Below are 15,863 nucleotides of genomic sequence, written 5' to 3'. Positions count from 1 at the left end.
CTACATGTACGTTATGTAAGCAGCTTACGCAACTGGGCGAACTTATACTCACTCCGATTTGTATTAAAGGCAGAAAAACCCTTTAGTCTAGTTTTCTATATACATAATTACATTTGTTCAGCTCAACGAAGTTAAAGCTGCTGTTCCACGTTTGACAAAGAAATCTGGATCATGCTGCCCAGTCTTCAGTTCCAAAGCAATCACAAAAGAAGGGCGTTCTCTATAGATTGAAGCGTAAAGATCAGAAAACGGGTCAGGAGACACGGCTAATAAGTTGAAATTACCTTGTCCCGGACCGAACTGGATAGTAGTATAGTGGACAACTGTACACGCCCTTGACAGATTTTTTCTTACTGTCCACTGGTTTAAAGTGAATGGGGGGCATAGGGGTTATGAGTTCCATTGGTTTCGGCTCCGTGAGGCAATTGCTTTTGCGGTCCCAACTGTCGGGAACGCCACAAAACTAGTATTAGCAAGGGGAAGAAATGGCTATCTTGACTGCGACTATTACCTGGCGCCTTCAAGGTACAAATGTTTTATATAAACCCCTTCCTTGGGCGGTTGCTGAACATGGCTGTCGTCTTCAAGCTGAAGAACAGTAAAGTCCCACGACAGTGCATCGATGGCGATGTTATTTCGTCTCGCCGTCTTCTGCAGAACCGCCGTCAGGAAGCCGGTTGGGAAGGTGAAAGCACCAAGCCAGAAGAGCTTAGGTTCCACCCTATATGCAAGTAGGAAACGTAAGGACGTTGGTTAGCGATCAAAGATGATGAAAATATGGGTACCTGATACCTACCCTTTCGCCCAGTCAGCGAAAAACTCAACGCGAAGTGTCAAGTCGCGGGTCCACGCAGCGAGGGGCTTCAGCGACCCATAAGCTTTTCCCCACTGTGGCGGCACTCGGCTTTCAAAAATGCAGTTGAACGTTTCCTCCAATTCCGGTGACATGACCACGATACCCTTGATGCCGTTTTGTAAGTCCGTAAGCGACCTTCGTATCTTGATCAAAAGATCGTTATATCGCGAGATCTCCTGCAGTAGCACGACCGTTGTTGGGGACATATCATGTTGCACCATTTTGTACGTCGCATCATAGTCAATATCTTCCGGTAGTCGACGTAACATATCCGAAGCAATTGCATATACTTTGTCTTCACGACTAGCTCCAGCACCAGTGGTCACCTGGGGTTGAAGGGATAACAAACTTTGCAGCATATTTCCGGATTCCCGAATTTGACTCGCAATATCTGCGTTCGGATGTTGACCAAAAACTTCAGGCTTATCAAAGGCTGGCAGAGAGGCGACATAGTCGCGGAATCCCGGAAGATCTGTCGATTCGGGGATATAATAATTCGGTAATGATGAAACTCTAAATTGTGGAGTTTGTATCGCCTCATCGCTAAACAACGTGTTGATGTAACTTCGTAAAACTCGCCGATCCCAATCATCTGTTATCCTGCCACCGTAATTTGCTTCCGCAATAAGATATTTCAGTGCGTCCCAGGGCGTTTCTTGATATTCGTCCAGAAGTACTACCATCAAATTCTCGCAGATTTCAAAATCAGAGTCATTGAAATCCGCAGTTACATTCCAGCCAAGCGTCTGGAATTTCTTCCTCTCAATGAGAACGCTATGGAAGAAGCAAAGCGAGAAGAGGAGCTTTTTGTAAACATCTAACTTCGTACATCGGTTGAAGTTCTCTTCCGTGAAACCTGCGTACAGACGAGCAAGGTTTGCTCGTATACCCTTCGGTGGCTCGGTCGTCATTTTAATGCCACTTTGCAGAATCGAAATTGGGAATTGCGGATGCGGACTACTTGAGAGCCATAGGCGGAAGTCCGGATGAGGATGCTCAGACGTAAGACCCTCAACGATCTTGTCCAATGTCGGCATCCAACTGATCGACAGATGACAATTTGCTAGGAAAACCCAGTTACCTTCGCGGATCCCATCCTGTATCATCTTGGTTGCCTTTTGGGCCTGGCCTTGTCCAAGTGACAGGTAATTGAAGCGCCCAGACATGCCACGCTTTTGTGCAAGGGACATTAAGGAACTTGTCGGATCGACACCTGGGGATAGAACGAAAATGAGGGGTATGCGAGGTGAGGAGTCGGCTAAAATATCTGCAATATCCAAAATGGGGGGCTCTACAAATTTCTGGCCGAGGTTCGCAATGACAAACTTGCTGGCACAGAAGATCACCCGATCAGGGCGTAACGATCGCACTACTAGCATGCGTTGAAGGTCGTTGAGCTTGTTCTCCCATTCGCCTGGCAGTGCGGTCTCTTCGGGGTCACTGGTCATAAACCACGCCTTCCACTCTCGCTCACTTTGCTCCAGTGAGCTGACAAGACCGGAAAACGCGGGTAGGACATCCAATTCGGTTATATTATCCCACGCAGACTCCGTTATCCTAGGGGGCATCCCGTATTAGCGACTATTCTGTGCAGGAAGGAACTCAGGCAAGAGACGTACCACTCTGAGTATGGGTTGGGCAATTGCCTGTCCCTGTCGAGGACCTGCCCGCCTCTTAAGAAAAAGTCATACTCTTCCTTGGGGAGCTTCTTGGCTGCCTCCATAATCTTAACCGTCATCTGGAAAGCAAATAGCAATTTGTGGGACTCAAATAAGCCCCGGCAAGTGTTTTTGTACACCGAGTACGTATGGAACTCATTCAGGTTTGCAATCCGTTCCGCAAGCTCTTCAGATTTTTTGCTTTTGCTGATCGATTTATCGAATAAATCCGTGTACGCATCAAGTGAAAATTGGTACATTGGGTCCACGGTCGCCAGGTCGTTTAGCACAAAGTATAAGATGGACGCACGTTGAGCGCAAGGCCGATATCCTTCTCGAGCAGTGTCGATCCGCTTTTCAGTCTGCTCGCTGATAACAAGCTGCTGCGTGACTTGCTCGGCAGTTGATTTGGATGACTGCAAGGTGAGTACTAGTTTCTCATCGTCTAGTAGAGATCCTTGCGCAGTGCTCAATAAATGTAATATCTCGTCCTCAAGATCCGCCAATTTTTTCTTCGCCGCTGCAACGTTCACAACTAATGCGTTCTTCTGCTCCTCGAGTTCTGGTTTCTCACGACGAACCACGATTCCCAGGAGCTGATCTTCAAGACCTTTTTCCTTAACGGCGAAGTTCACAATGGTAGCCTTTGCAAAGACCTCAGGGGAATAATGAGGATTTGCTAATTTTGTGGTAATATAGAAGCGGAAGTCGGGATTGTACTCTATTTCTTTGTCGCCGAGCTTAATGGTAAGTTGACCACCCTTCTTGATCACGGACTTGTTGAGGATCGGATCCAAAGCGGGGTCAATGACCTCTAGAACACCCTGCAACATAACTGGCTTGCCGTATTGGATGGCGGCTTCCAATGTTCTCATGAAATCCGACTGCTTGAGGTCAATGATTTTGAGGTCCTTCTTCGCTTCCATGTTCTTGATCCACTTATTGGCCTGTCCTTGCGGATCAATCATTATAGGCCAACGTCGACCCCTGGTCACAATGATACCATTCTCTGCCGAGAATGGATCACTGGGAAGGCCTTGCAGGGTCCACTCTCGAATATCCGTCGGTTTGCCAATGAACGTGTCAAATGAAAAAGCAGGAGTGAAAGGAATTTCTAGCGCCTTGATTTGGGCTAACCACACTGAATTGACAAGGGCCTGACGATAGTTACTTGGAAAAGGTCCAGCATAAGACAGGAATGCGGCGGCTAGTAAACAGTCACCGGGGAGATATCCCATAGCCTCCTCGTAGTTTTTGATGCTGCGCTCCCATCTGTCCCGTTCACCCGCTAGACCAGACACCAATTGCTCGGCTCGTTGTAGTTTTAGCTCGGTCAACTCTGAATCTTGTCGCAGTTTCTCCTTGAGGCCGACTTTATCATCATATTGCGTTTTCAGCTCGACAAGCTTGTCCTGAATCTCTTGCAACTTTGCTTTGGCTTCTCGCAATGACTTCTGTTTCTTTTCTAGCGTTTCCTGCGCCAGTCTCAGTTTCTCTCTCTTTGGTGCTACTTGCCTGAAAATCGTGCCGTAACTTTCCATCGCTCGCACCCACATACATAGCGATTTTGCTGCCCCTGACACTCGGCCAACTACGTCAGGTTGGAAGTTTTCATCTGCGCAATATTGGTTGATCCTCTTGAGGATCTTATCTGATATGTTGTCTTTATCAAAATTGATCAATTGCTTGATGAAATACGGATTTCCAAGCTGACGTTTTGCTTCATCCCAAGTTGGCTCAGATTTCTTCAGAACCATTACGGCTTCCATAACCTTTTCAACTAACGGTGGAGGTTTCCCATAAGACCGAATTTCATTCAAGTCCTTTTTGTTAAGAGCCTCAAGGGCTTTCATTGCTGCGTTCAATGCTGGAATTGCCTGATCCAGGTCGGCTTGTGCAGCATCGGCGACTGCTCGAACTTCTTCTTCTTCAGCGCCAAGTTTTTCTGCTTTTGCTGCCACACTTTTGGCCTGCTCATCCGCTTCTCGTTTCTGTTGAACAATGATGACCAAGTAATCCTCGCATTGCTTTTGGTACTGAGCCACCTGCTTTTTGGCTTCCTCCAGTTCTACAGATATCTTTTCAACATTTTGACGTGTATCATCCAATTTGCTTAGACCATTTCGGAGCTTCGCCGCGGCTTCTCCGATCTGCTTCCTCTTCTCCTTGAGCAATTCCAGATATCCGGTCACCAATTCCAGGTAGTTGATTGGAGTTACATAGTTATACCTCTTCAGCTCAGTAATCATCCTTGCAGAGGTCTCGACTACGGATGTATGTACCGACACAAACACTTGCGATATAGCCTTCTTGGCCGGCTCCCCTCCCACATCAATATTTTCGAGATATTTCGCTGCAACTTCCATTAGGGCATCCTCAGGCCATTCCGAAAACCAGTCGATCGTGGTGCAGTTAATAAGGGCGGGAAACATTCGCAGTCGGTTTCTGAAAGGGTCTCCAACGGGACTCATGCACAAAACCACATGCAGATTTGCACGAACCCTCTCAATAAACCAACTGTACGCAGCATCGGCGTTATCGATATTGCGCTCTCCCTTGGCCGATGCTTGCAAAGCCTGCTTGATTTCGGTCAATTCTTCGGGAGTGAACAAATTAGGCACCTGTGAATCACCCATTATGAGACCACGTTCACTCCCGACAGTATCATTTTTGAAAGCATTACCTCTCCACTACTCAAAACATTACTTAAATCTTCCAAAAAGCTGTCAGATATAATTTGTTGATCCGTTATGAGGAAGGCAATCGGTTTGCCGTCAACACCAGCCAGTCGGTACACCTTTTTAAGATCTTCACGGAAGTCTACATGGCGATAATGCTTGGAAATCTTGATCTGAAACACCATGGTCTCTACCGTATAAGCTGCTAGCCTCGTAAGACTTTGTCTACCACTGCCACCAACACCAATCAGAAGCACATTTCCGGCTGGTTGGCGGAGAATACGGGTAATCCGACATATGTGCTCAATAGCATCCCGGAAGAGCACGAGATCGGCTTGGACAAAGCCGGGTTCCATGTTGTATTCCTGTAGCTTCTCGCTCATGAATTTTCTCAGTGCGCCCATATCTGGTATCTCTTCGTACGTTGGTTCCGTGCCAGGGTCCCGCATGAAATCAACAAATATAGGTGGTCGTCTGTCAGGAGATAATTGCTTCAAAGAGGTCCCGAAATGCATCACTAGCTTGTCATCGACAAGCTTCTGGAAGTAGTTACGGTCCTCTCTATCCGCCAAACGGTCATGGAAGACCCTGTAAACTTCATGGACCCAGAGCTTTTCAACGGATTCTCTCGAATCGAAAAAGTCGCGATTTGCTCGCAATAGACCTTGAAAAACTCGAGATATGTCACGAAGGTTGAAAAGATAGTGTAATTTTGCTGGCGTGGGCAGCAGCTGGGAAACTACTGTGTTATAGATCTCCAAAGTGGCTTGTGTCATGATATCGCCCAATGGCTTAACTTCCTCCTCGAAATCTTGTAATTTCTGGTTGATGATCGTACCGAAAATTCGCTTAATTGAAACCTCACTAGGAAAGGTCATATTGACGAGGTTGAATCTTGATTGCACACGGGGACTGATGGTATTTCTGCCGCCACCTGGTGGACCCATGGCTGCGACCATTAAGATGTCGTTAACGTGTTTCGGTGTCTGTTTTTGTCGATCGTAGAAGAACCCATAGTCCATCCACTGTCGGATGAGCTCCAACGGGGGTTGTGAACCGAACGTATCCTTCATGGGCATGTTGAAGTCGTCAATGAATGTAATCAGGTGCTTTCCCCCACAAGGTACATATGTGAGCTTAGTGCGCTTCTCCAGTTTGCTTTCGATTATGCTTTGCAATCCATTAGAAGACGTCCGAGCGGAGAAATTTATCAAGAGGACGTTACTTGTCTCTTGATTGAAGATCACGTTATGAATCAAGGATGTCTTCCCAGTACCAACCTCGCCTACCATGAGGACAGGACTCCTCTTGCTGATGAGTGCCCGAACAATAAATTCGTTGCGAATTGTGTCGATCGTTGGAACGAATATCTTATAGAAAGGTGTATTTGGAGCATAGCGCCATCCTCCTGGCAACTTATCTTCCCAAGACGCCCATCCTTTGTTTTGCTTGTCAACATAGTATTCGTAAACTGTATCTTTGCTCGGAAATTGCCCCTCGATCTCTCGAAGGAACATATCGAACCGCTTTCGGCTGTTGTCCGTCAATGACCCACCCATAGCCCAAATAACAGAAAAGAGGAACCAAAGCTCAATCATTCTGTTGTACGAATCAACGTCCTCTGGGTCTACTCCATTCTCCATCGTTGCCACGGCGTCAAAGAGGGCACATAATGAGCGAATTGCGCAAATCTCCGGCACAGGAACCAGTTCTTCACACGTTCTTCGGAACTCCAGTGTCTGTGGTACATATTTATCAATAAGTCGTCGCAGAGCTTCTATAGACTGCTTTTGCGCTCGCCCTTGCATCCAAGAGTCGACGAAAGGCCGCCATCCCAAATCCTTGTAGTCCATGTAAATCATACCAGCACGACTAACGGTGGCAGGTGATGCAGTGGATAAGTCGTCGACTTCGAATATCAACGAAACTTGTTCTGTCAAAGCAATTCGCTCTCCGTTGATCAGAGTCAGAACTTTATTATCGTCAAGAAGCGTATTCATCGATTCGATCCAAAGCGTATCAACAGGTCCGTCTAAAATGATCCATTTCTGGTCAGGTTTCTCATCCGCACACGCTATTCGCATGATACTGGAGAGTACGCCATCAGTCCATTCGTTTGCAGTAATATTGTTCTCCCCGTAGAGCTCCCCAAGACTCAGAGCTTTGGGGTTAATTGCGTAGACTTTGACCGAGTTATATTTCTCCGGATTCGATTTGGCTAACTTAGTGCTGGTTTGCTGAAGTAGCTTCCACACAGTTGATTTGCCTGATCCTGTTTCTCCAACGACCATGACACCATGACGCGTGAGCTTCGTTTCGTAAAGTTGTATAACTTTGGTTATGATTGCTTCTAAAGGTTGAATATTGTTGTTCTTCATCTCCTCGATAAGCGCAGTTCGAAACTCGGTATAATCCATCGCAGGAGCCTCAACTCCAGGGAAGAGATCGGACAGGATGCCCATGAACAATGGAACATCCCATGCGGTCAGTTTGGGTATGTTATTATCTCGCATCGATAAATAGAGGACAACATCATCTGCAACTGTCATGTCCTGCCGTTTTCGTGTTCCGGCACTGCGCAGGGCAGAAGTCATGGCACGAAGGCCAAAATCGTAGTGATCCTGCTTCGAGAGCTGCTGAATTGATAACTTATACAAAGTATCGACCTTTTTGGAAAGGATCCGAGTGTTCGAAAATCCTTCGGCAAACAGCATGATCTCAGCAATGAGGCCGCTATCCGGGACCATCATCGAAACGGGTCTGAAAAGTGATTTGAGATTGTCCGGCAACTCCGTACGACCGGCGTAGCCAGGGTTCATGGTGATAAAGATTCCGCACGCGGCATTCAATCTGATCTCTTGACCCTCGAATACGAAAACTTTTGTATTTCGTGCTATTGCACTGAGGATGCAAGATATTTGCAACGCAACGACACTGAGCACCTCAATGTTGATGCGATTGAACTCGTCGAAGCAGCCCCACGCTCCCGTCTGTGCCAGACCCGAAAACATTCGGCCAATTGACTTATAGTCCATGTCTTCGGAACAGTTTTGAACAATTACATACTTTCCAAGGCCCTTCCCCAGATCTTTCACTGTTTCCGTTTTACCTGTTCCGGCTGGCCCTTGAGGGCTTCCTCCACGGTGGAGGTGGAGCGCTGTGGTTAACGTCATGTAACACCGGTCCGTCAACGGGGTTATAACAAGCCTCCCGCTGTTGCCTAGATATTCATAGCCATATCTGAATTGAGTGTTGATCTGCCGAATGAAGCAATCTTCATCGTCTTTTGCCTCCTTTTCCCAATAAAACCGCAATTGACTTAACCAGTCGAAAGCGTTCACGTCGCTAACGTTGGCTTTGACCATCTTATCAATCACATCCCTCGAATGTACCTCCACTGTTATCAACGCGATCAACTTCTTGCGTTCAACCTTGTTCAGCGGCAGCTTAACAAGATCAGCAAGCTTCTTGAGCCTTATAATTTGCCGCTTTTTCTGATCTCTCATCGAATGCTTGTCACCCTTTTCGATATCTTGCAGAGCTTTGGTACAGTCCATTGTCCAAGCAATCAAACCTGCAGTAATCAAAAGCTGTCCGGGCCAGTCTTTGAGCCACTTGTCCATTTTTGCCTTCTTCATGGCCATTAGAGTGCCCATGAGCAGCCGTCGCAATGTTACCCGCATGGCAGCTTCGATTTCAGTTAACCATCCTTCAACAGGGCCTGCAATGATATCATACATTTAGATGAGGACGAGGGCAGCGACCAGATTGCATTTCTTACCCTCTATGACGACGGGTGTACTGAACGGAACGTATTCTCCGTCGCCAGCATGCATCCCGACTGCTTCCGCGTGCCTCCGGGTATCAGTGCCAGCCACTATCAGCTCCAATTTATTGATGCCATCAAAGCATTTTTTAAGATGTGGCTGAACGGCATTGGGATCTTTTGCCTGCCCCAATATTTCAAGTAGATCATCGTTTGAGAGAAAGTAAAAGCGAGGAAATGCCTGCCGTTTGGTTTCCAGGTACATGTCAAGAGATTTTTGGACCTTCTCCAGTTTCGCATTCATATCTGTTAGCTGCTCAAGTACGCCGGATTGATGCATGGCTCGCAGCACGTTTTTGTCGGCCATCATTCGTTCCATAACGGTTCTCCAGCTATTGTTCACGCCGTCAAAGACCGCCGACTCTTTCGGCAACTGTTTCCGGATGTCTTCCGTTCCAACAAATATGTTCTCGAGATACATCCATTGTCGCTGTACTTGCAAAAGAAGCTCAATGACTTCCATGATACGGGAAAGCGTACGCTCCCAGTGATCCACCTGGCCTTCGAATGCTAGGAAAAACTTTGATGCCTTCATTGAGGACAAAGTGACTTGGTTGTCTTCCAGCAACTCGAAGACGGCGTCTGTGCTCCTCAACTTGAAATAACCCTTGTCTTCCTTGTAGGGTACAATGTCGAGTTCTAGCTGTTCCCAAGCGTCCTTGATCGATGCCAGACCTTGTTCAATTGATAATTCTTTGGTTGCAGCGGCCGACAAGTTTGAGATGGACTCTGCATACTGATCCAGACCCATATCCAAGATTTTTTCCAAAGTGAAATCTGCACCACTCGGGTCAAATGTTTTGGCCACCTCATCCATGAGCTGCGACCAATGACGGTCGCGCATTGCGGGATTCTTCAAGTCTTGCAATAAAGGTAACGTTCGCCTTGTGTGTTGAACACGATCGCGTAGATGCACGAATACATCCCATTCCTTCATCTCGCGACCCATCCGGTTTAGACGCTTGATGAGATTCTGCACCGATTCGTCAACCTCCGCTGCATCGAGACTCAGGAACGGTTTTGTTCGCCAGCCCTCATAGGCATTATTCCACTCCTGGTAAAGCTGCCAAATTTGACTTAGCAGCTCCAGCGAGGTCTGCATTGCTTCAAGGTCCTTGGATGGTGATTGTTCTAGCTGGAAAACCGAGAGTCCCTTCTTCAGGTTGCGCTCGTTATTTGCCGCTATTTGTACGGTATTACGGTATTCGCTAATCGCTCTTAGTGCCTTTTCAACACCAAAGCTGGCATGGAAGGGCCCTTTCGCAGTAAATTCGTCGCGGATAGAGGATGTGTATTTTCCGAAATCTTCTACTGATGACAGAAGCTCAGCCTTGAACTTTGCTTTGGACTCCTGCAATGATTTTTCGGCGTCTGTGATTGTTTGCTGGAAGTTAGCCCAGCTGACAGGCAGGGTTTCCAACAAAGTCTTCTCCTCCGCTTTGATTTGAACTTCGTATTTTTCCAAGATCTCGTATTGCTCTCGAATTGGTCCGAATTGCGCTTCAATAGACGGCAACGCCGTTTGCAGCTGGGACAGAAGGTTCAAGCTTTCGCCCAGTTGGTCCAGATTCTTGGGAGGGGAACGGAGTCTCTCAGCCTTTTCTACAAACATCTTATGCAAGTTGTTGAGCTCTGTGCTCGCATTCGTGTTGAGCAACGTTGTAAGCTTGTTCTGCCAGGCGCTACAGTGGCTAACAAGAGAGTGCTTGAGGAGGGAGCAATCCAGACGTGCAAAATTAATGTTTGTGAGCGTTTCTTCCTTCTGGGTGTTATTGGCGACCTCGTTATACCGGTTAATATCAGCATCGAAAGTCGACAAAGCCGGCTTCAACTTCGCATACCGCCTAATAAAGGCATCTTTGTTGATCTCCCAAATTTCTCTGTACGTGTCCCACGTCCGGAGATATTGCTGGCATTTGGTTGCATTGCCAGACATTCCATTTTGGATGCTGACAAAGATCTTTAATATGTCGTCCTCGTTTGCGATGATATCGTAGAACTTCGGCTTTACTTGAACTGAGTCGGCAGCAAGGAGTTCTCCTAACCGAGGAACGACTTCAAGAGTTGATATCATTTCTCGAGCCACCTTGTTCACCGTTTCCTCCAAATGATTTAGCGTCGGATTGAAGTCGACGCGTTGATTTTCCAGCACAACCTTGACCTTAAAAAGTGGCTGAACCTCCGCACCGCCGTCTCGACTCTTTCCCTCCCCGTTAATAGCTTTGTTGATTTCCTGTAAAGACCGCTTTACTGATGCGCGGAGGGCCTCTTCCACCATACCATCAATCTTCTCAATGTACTTAACCCAGTGTCCATAGACATCTTTCCCATCATTGCGAAACACCTCATAAGTCATCTGCAAGGTGTTTTGTATATTCTCATGAACTGCAATGAGCTTATCCCGGACGATGTTTCTGTACCGATTCTGAGCTGACTCAAACTCGTCGAGCTCATATATCTTTTTACTTTCAACATACCACAGCAGGGAGTCTGCGATGACCTTGCAGTTGCGCTTAATCCGTAAGTTTGACTCTATAAAGTCCGAGACAGTTTTCTGGACATCTTGGGAGTGTCGACGGCATTCTTTGACAAAGTAATCTGTGATGCCTTTAGATGCCCAAGTGAGACTGGTAAGACCTGGATTGATTTTACGGTCCAACAACCGTATTCGCTCACGGAAAAGCAGGTGTTCCTCGGGAGATAAGGTCTCCATGATACTATTATAGTCTCTGATGACAAGTAGAACGTTCTCACGCAGCACTCGAAGCTCTTCCCGTTTACTGTAAATCTCCTGAATATGGAAAGGAATGTCCATCTTCAGTTTTTGCCAGTACGTAATCTCGGCAAACAGGCGTAGCAGATCCTTGTCAAATTTCATCTCCAATAGTCCCTGGCCGCGTCGATTCATCAGTGCTCCTTCGAGTCGTTGGCCAAAATCAGCTTGCAAACTGGCGACCCAGTCTGCGTGCGTCCTGGACACATAATCTTCGAGAGCCGCTGCGAGCGGCTCGTACTGCCCTTTCGCTTCGTCAGCAAGGAGGGTATGCGGAAGATAATACGCTTTTCGCAATATGTTCATCGTGTACGTGATACGTCGAAGCAATGAGCGCGCCCAATAGGCCGAACCTGCCTCATCTGGTTGAGATCGTAAGATTTCCGGGCTCTTGCGGTGGGATTCAAATTCTGATTTGACAGCATTCAATTCTTGAATGAAGAGCATGTAAATATCGGCGGTCTTCTTCTCCACTGTCCGTTTGATGGCTTCACGTTTCGCAAGGTGATGGAAGATTTCGAGCAGCTCCACACTGGTCTCCACTGTCGTAGCGCCTTCAAACGCGGACGTGATAGTGTTCTGCATCATGACTTCCAAGTCTTTCACTCCTTGCTTAAAGCTATTATAGTCGTCATGCCACCGCGTGGCCTTCACATCGAGAATAAATTTGCGGATGCTCCACAAAGTCGACAGGTGTCTCTCAAAAGCTGCTTCGATGTCCTCCAAGCTGCAATATCAGAGTTTAAGCTTCAGATGTCAGACTAGTTCTTGACCTCACGATTATCATACCTTTTACCAATTTCTGGACCCCGAGAACCACCGAAGAAAGGGATGGGAGCCTTTTCACCACCATTGATTTTCCGCGCAAACTGAATCTGTCCTTCACAGACCTCCAACAAGTCTCGACACCGCTGAACAAACGCATCGATCTGTGCAAAAATGCTGCTCTCGTCGAAGTCCCACCTCCCTTTTGAGTATTTGGCAATATGCTGGCAGGTTCGCTTGTAGATAGCTTTCCACGATTCGCCACATTTGATACTATCTTGCAGGCTGACCATACTAACCTGAACATCACCGTGAAAAATGTCTTCCAACGAAATCTTTGCACAACACCGACGGATGATTTCGTTGCTGACTTTACGCAGGAGACTCGTCAAGCGCTCCTTTGTGTTATAATACCGGGAATTTTCCCATATTATTCTGATGCAGTTAAGAAGCTTAGGCAAGATTGCAGGAATACTTTTCGGCTCAGTATTTGCCAAAGTTTGACATGGATCGGTCAAGGTTGAGAGAAATTTCAAGTTTTCCTGAGCTTGAGCCGTTCCTTCTTGAATCAAATTCGCGAGTCGAACAAACTGTTCCAGATACGATGATTTTGCGAGCTCGAGAACCTTTAATATCTGTTGAACATCACCCCTATTCAGCTGCTCGCTAATGCCTGACAAATCATCGCAGCGGCTTCGCCAGAACTGAATTTCCTCGATAGGTCCGGAATTCTCGGTCGTCTCCGATGCATGTTGGTTGTTCACGACTTCCTTGATTTGTCTCGTCCAATGTACTACCAGTGACTCAAGACGCTGAACGACATCCTTCATCTTGGCGCACCGTTCGGGATCAGCCACATTCTCACTAGGGACGTAAAGGACAGTATGTCCCTTCATTTGATACGCTGCATCCGTGAGGAATGCCATGAATTTGTGCAATTGATTGCTGAACTCCCTTCGGGCGCTTTCCGGCCATCTCTTATTATCGGAAAACATGGGAACATACGTTCCCTGCATTAATTGCAAGAGGCTCTCCATCGTGTTCCCAGATACAAACCCGTGCTGCACCTTTTGACTGAAATTATGATCCGTTACAGGTTCACCTTCTTCCGTGTGCGTCCGGATGAGATACATGAGCTCTTTCACCTTTCGTGGCGGGAGAGCGGCTTGCAGGTAGAGGGTTGCCGGCTTGCGATCAGTATCTATAAAAGCTAATATTTTCCTATTCTGGGACTCATAAAGAAACGATTCTGCCGCTTGGTTATGTTCCTCAGTCCATAGCTCGTCGCTATACCCATTCAACCCACTAATCAGCTCTCGGAAGCGTGCTAGCAGTTTCTCTCGACCAGCAGGAACAGCTGCTGTATTCTCATTCGTTTCGTCTTCCGCTGTCTTATCCGCTTCATAGCCGGAGATGTCATGGGATGGCTCGGCGGTAATGTCACTGTTCAAAGTATCGGTGGGGCCTTCGACAGCTTGCGGAAGTGAATCGCTTACATCCGGTAAACTCGATTCCTTTGCAATTGTATCGGACAAAGTTACTCTGCTAGCGACTGAAGACCGCGAAGATCGAGTGTCTTTGAGTTTAGTACTGCGTCGTACCGCGGATCCAGCCCGGGTTGAACTCGGACGTTCGGGGGTGAGAGTGGGGCCGGAGGAATCCTGTATGGGCGCAGGATCTGCCATAGTGGGCACACAGTTGAGGCAGTTTTGCTCACACTGGGTCGAGATAATATCTTAATGCAAACTCTGTGCGATTCAGCAGAAGGAGATCTGCTCGCTGTCAGAGGGCAGCGCGACGGTGTTCAGTAGCGCGTCGCTTAGATAAGCGTCCCGTGACCTCCGATCCCAACCACAAGTCTGCAAACCAAACGCTTCGGCCATTGGTTTTGTTCCGACTTCCTTCGTTCCTTCATTCCAGTAACAGATCGCGTCAATGATGTGTCGCGTTCTTGGGTGCTGAGAGGTTGGGAGAAGCGGCTTAGCTGCATATTATCGGTGTGATCAGGAGGTGCACAATGCTCCTGTTAGCATTCGGCTCGAATGCCCACGGCCAACTCGGAACCGGTGCGACGGACGATGCGAGCGTCCCAACAACTTGCTTGGTACCCAACTCACTTACAACTTCACCTCTTTGTCTCGCAGGAGGTGCGAACCATTCTGTCATTGTAACGGCAGATGGGAGTCTTCTTGCAGCAGGTGCCAATGACCGCGGACAGTTGGGGATCCCTGGAACAAGGGAGTTGCATACGTTTTCACCCGTGGCGATCCCTATCGTCTTCCCCTCTCCAGTCTTCCGATATGTGGCTTGTGGATGGGACCATACGCTCGCACTAACAAGTGATGGAGACCTGTATGTCTTTGGGTCGAACGAGTTTGGACAGTTGGGATTGGGAGTGGATACGAAACAGGTGGATCGGCCTATGCGATTGGACATAGGGACCGCAGTGGAGAAGATTGCGGCAGGAATGCGGTATTCGTTGATATTGACTCGAGACCAACAAGTGTGGGGCTGGGGTGCAAATAAATATGGCGAACTTGGCGAGATCAGCAAGCCCGAGACCATTAATGGGAAGGGAAATTTCCCGCGCAAACGTGCACCGTCAGTGTACTACCCGGCACGTCTCAATGTACCGCCATGTAGCGATATTTCCTGTGGCCAGCACCACAGTATTCTGCTCACCCGAGACGGCCGACTGCTGGGCCTCGGCCGAAACCGTCATGCACAGTTGGGCCATTCACCGGATACAATGCCTGAAACGCGGATACCAATCCCCATCTCGTTACCTGCAGACTCCCTTCCCATTGAACTTTTCTGCGGATGGAGCTTTACAGGTATCAGATGTAGGTCTGGACGGGTTTTCATATGGGGACGCAACGACCACAACCAGCTCTCAGAGGCAAATGATGAAATACTGTCGCGAGGGGGCCGAGCTCTCCAAGATTCAACCCATGTTGCGTGTGGATCTGAACATGGCATTGCGATCAATCAGGAAGGACGTTGTATGGCGTGGGGTTGGAATGAACACGGCAATTGCGGAGTCGGCAGCACAACGGACATCACAGAACCCACTGTTGTCAGAGATAGAGGCGTAACGCTCGTTGGTTGCGGATATGGACATTCACTCATTTATGTACATGAATAGAAAAGCTAGCTCAAATGTACGTCAAGAAATTGCCATTGCATTTCACCGACCATCCAAAGGAGCGGGCCGTACAACTCCAGCATGGCACCCGTTTCTTAACGCCGTCCCTCTTCTTTACCCTGGACGACTCGCCTGCATCATCGGATGACTGTCCTTTGCCGA

The 15,863-nt window shown here is 47.8% G+C and overlaps 2 protein-coding genes across 2 annotated transcripts; one reads left to right on the top strand and one right to left on the bottom strand.

Annotated features, from left to right (window-relative positions):
- Positions 1-33: 33 nt before the first annotated feature.
- On the bottom strand, positions 34-14,477 carry SPPG_07404 (uncharacterized protein). Its single transcript, XM_016755570.1, has 8 exons — positions 12,581-14,477; positions 8,974-12,518; positions 5,198-8,913; positions 2,476-5,135; positions 797-2,413; positions 512-721; positions 285-443; positions 34-220 (listed from the first exon to the last, which is right to left on the bottom strand). Exons 1-8 carry the CDS (start codon positions 14,239-14,241, stop codon positions 118-120), a joined length of 13,671 nt encoding a protein of 4,556 aa, XP_016605529.1. The 5' UTR covers positions 14,242-14,477; the 3' UTR covers positions 34-117.
- On the top strand, positions 14,445-15,821 carry SPPG_07403 (uncharacterized protein). Its single transcript, XM_016755569.1, has one exon. It carries the CDS (start codon positions 14,574-14,576, stop codon positions 15,699-15,701), a length of 1,128 nt encoding a protein of 375 aa, XP_016605528.1. The 5' UTR covers positions 14,445-14,573; the 3' UTR covers positions 15,702-15,821.
- Positions 15,822-15,863: the final 42 nt, after the last annotated feature.

Source organism: Spizellomyces punctatus (assembly GCF_000182565.1).
Source record: "Spizellomyces punctatus DAOM BR117 chromosome Unknown supercont1.15, whole genome shotgun sequence".
In the NCBI taxonomy this organism is placed as follows: domain Eukaryota; kingdom Fungi; phylum Chytridiomycota; class Chytridiomycetes; order Spizellomycetales; family Spizellomycetaceae; genus Spizellomyces; species Spizellomyces punctatus.
This window is presented reverse-complemented; position numbering and strand designations above follow the sequence as displayed.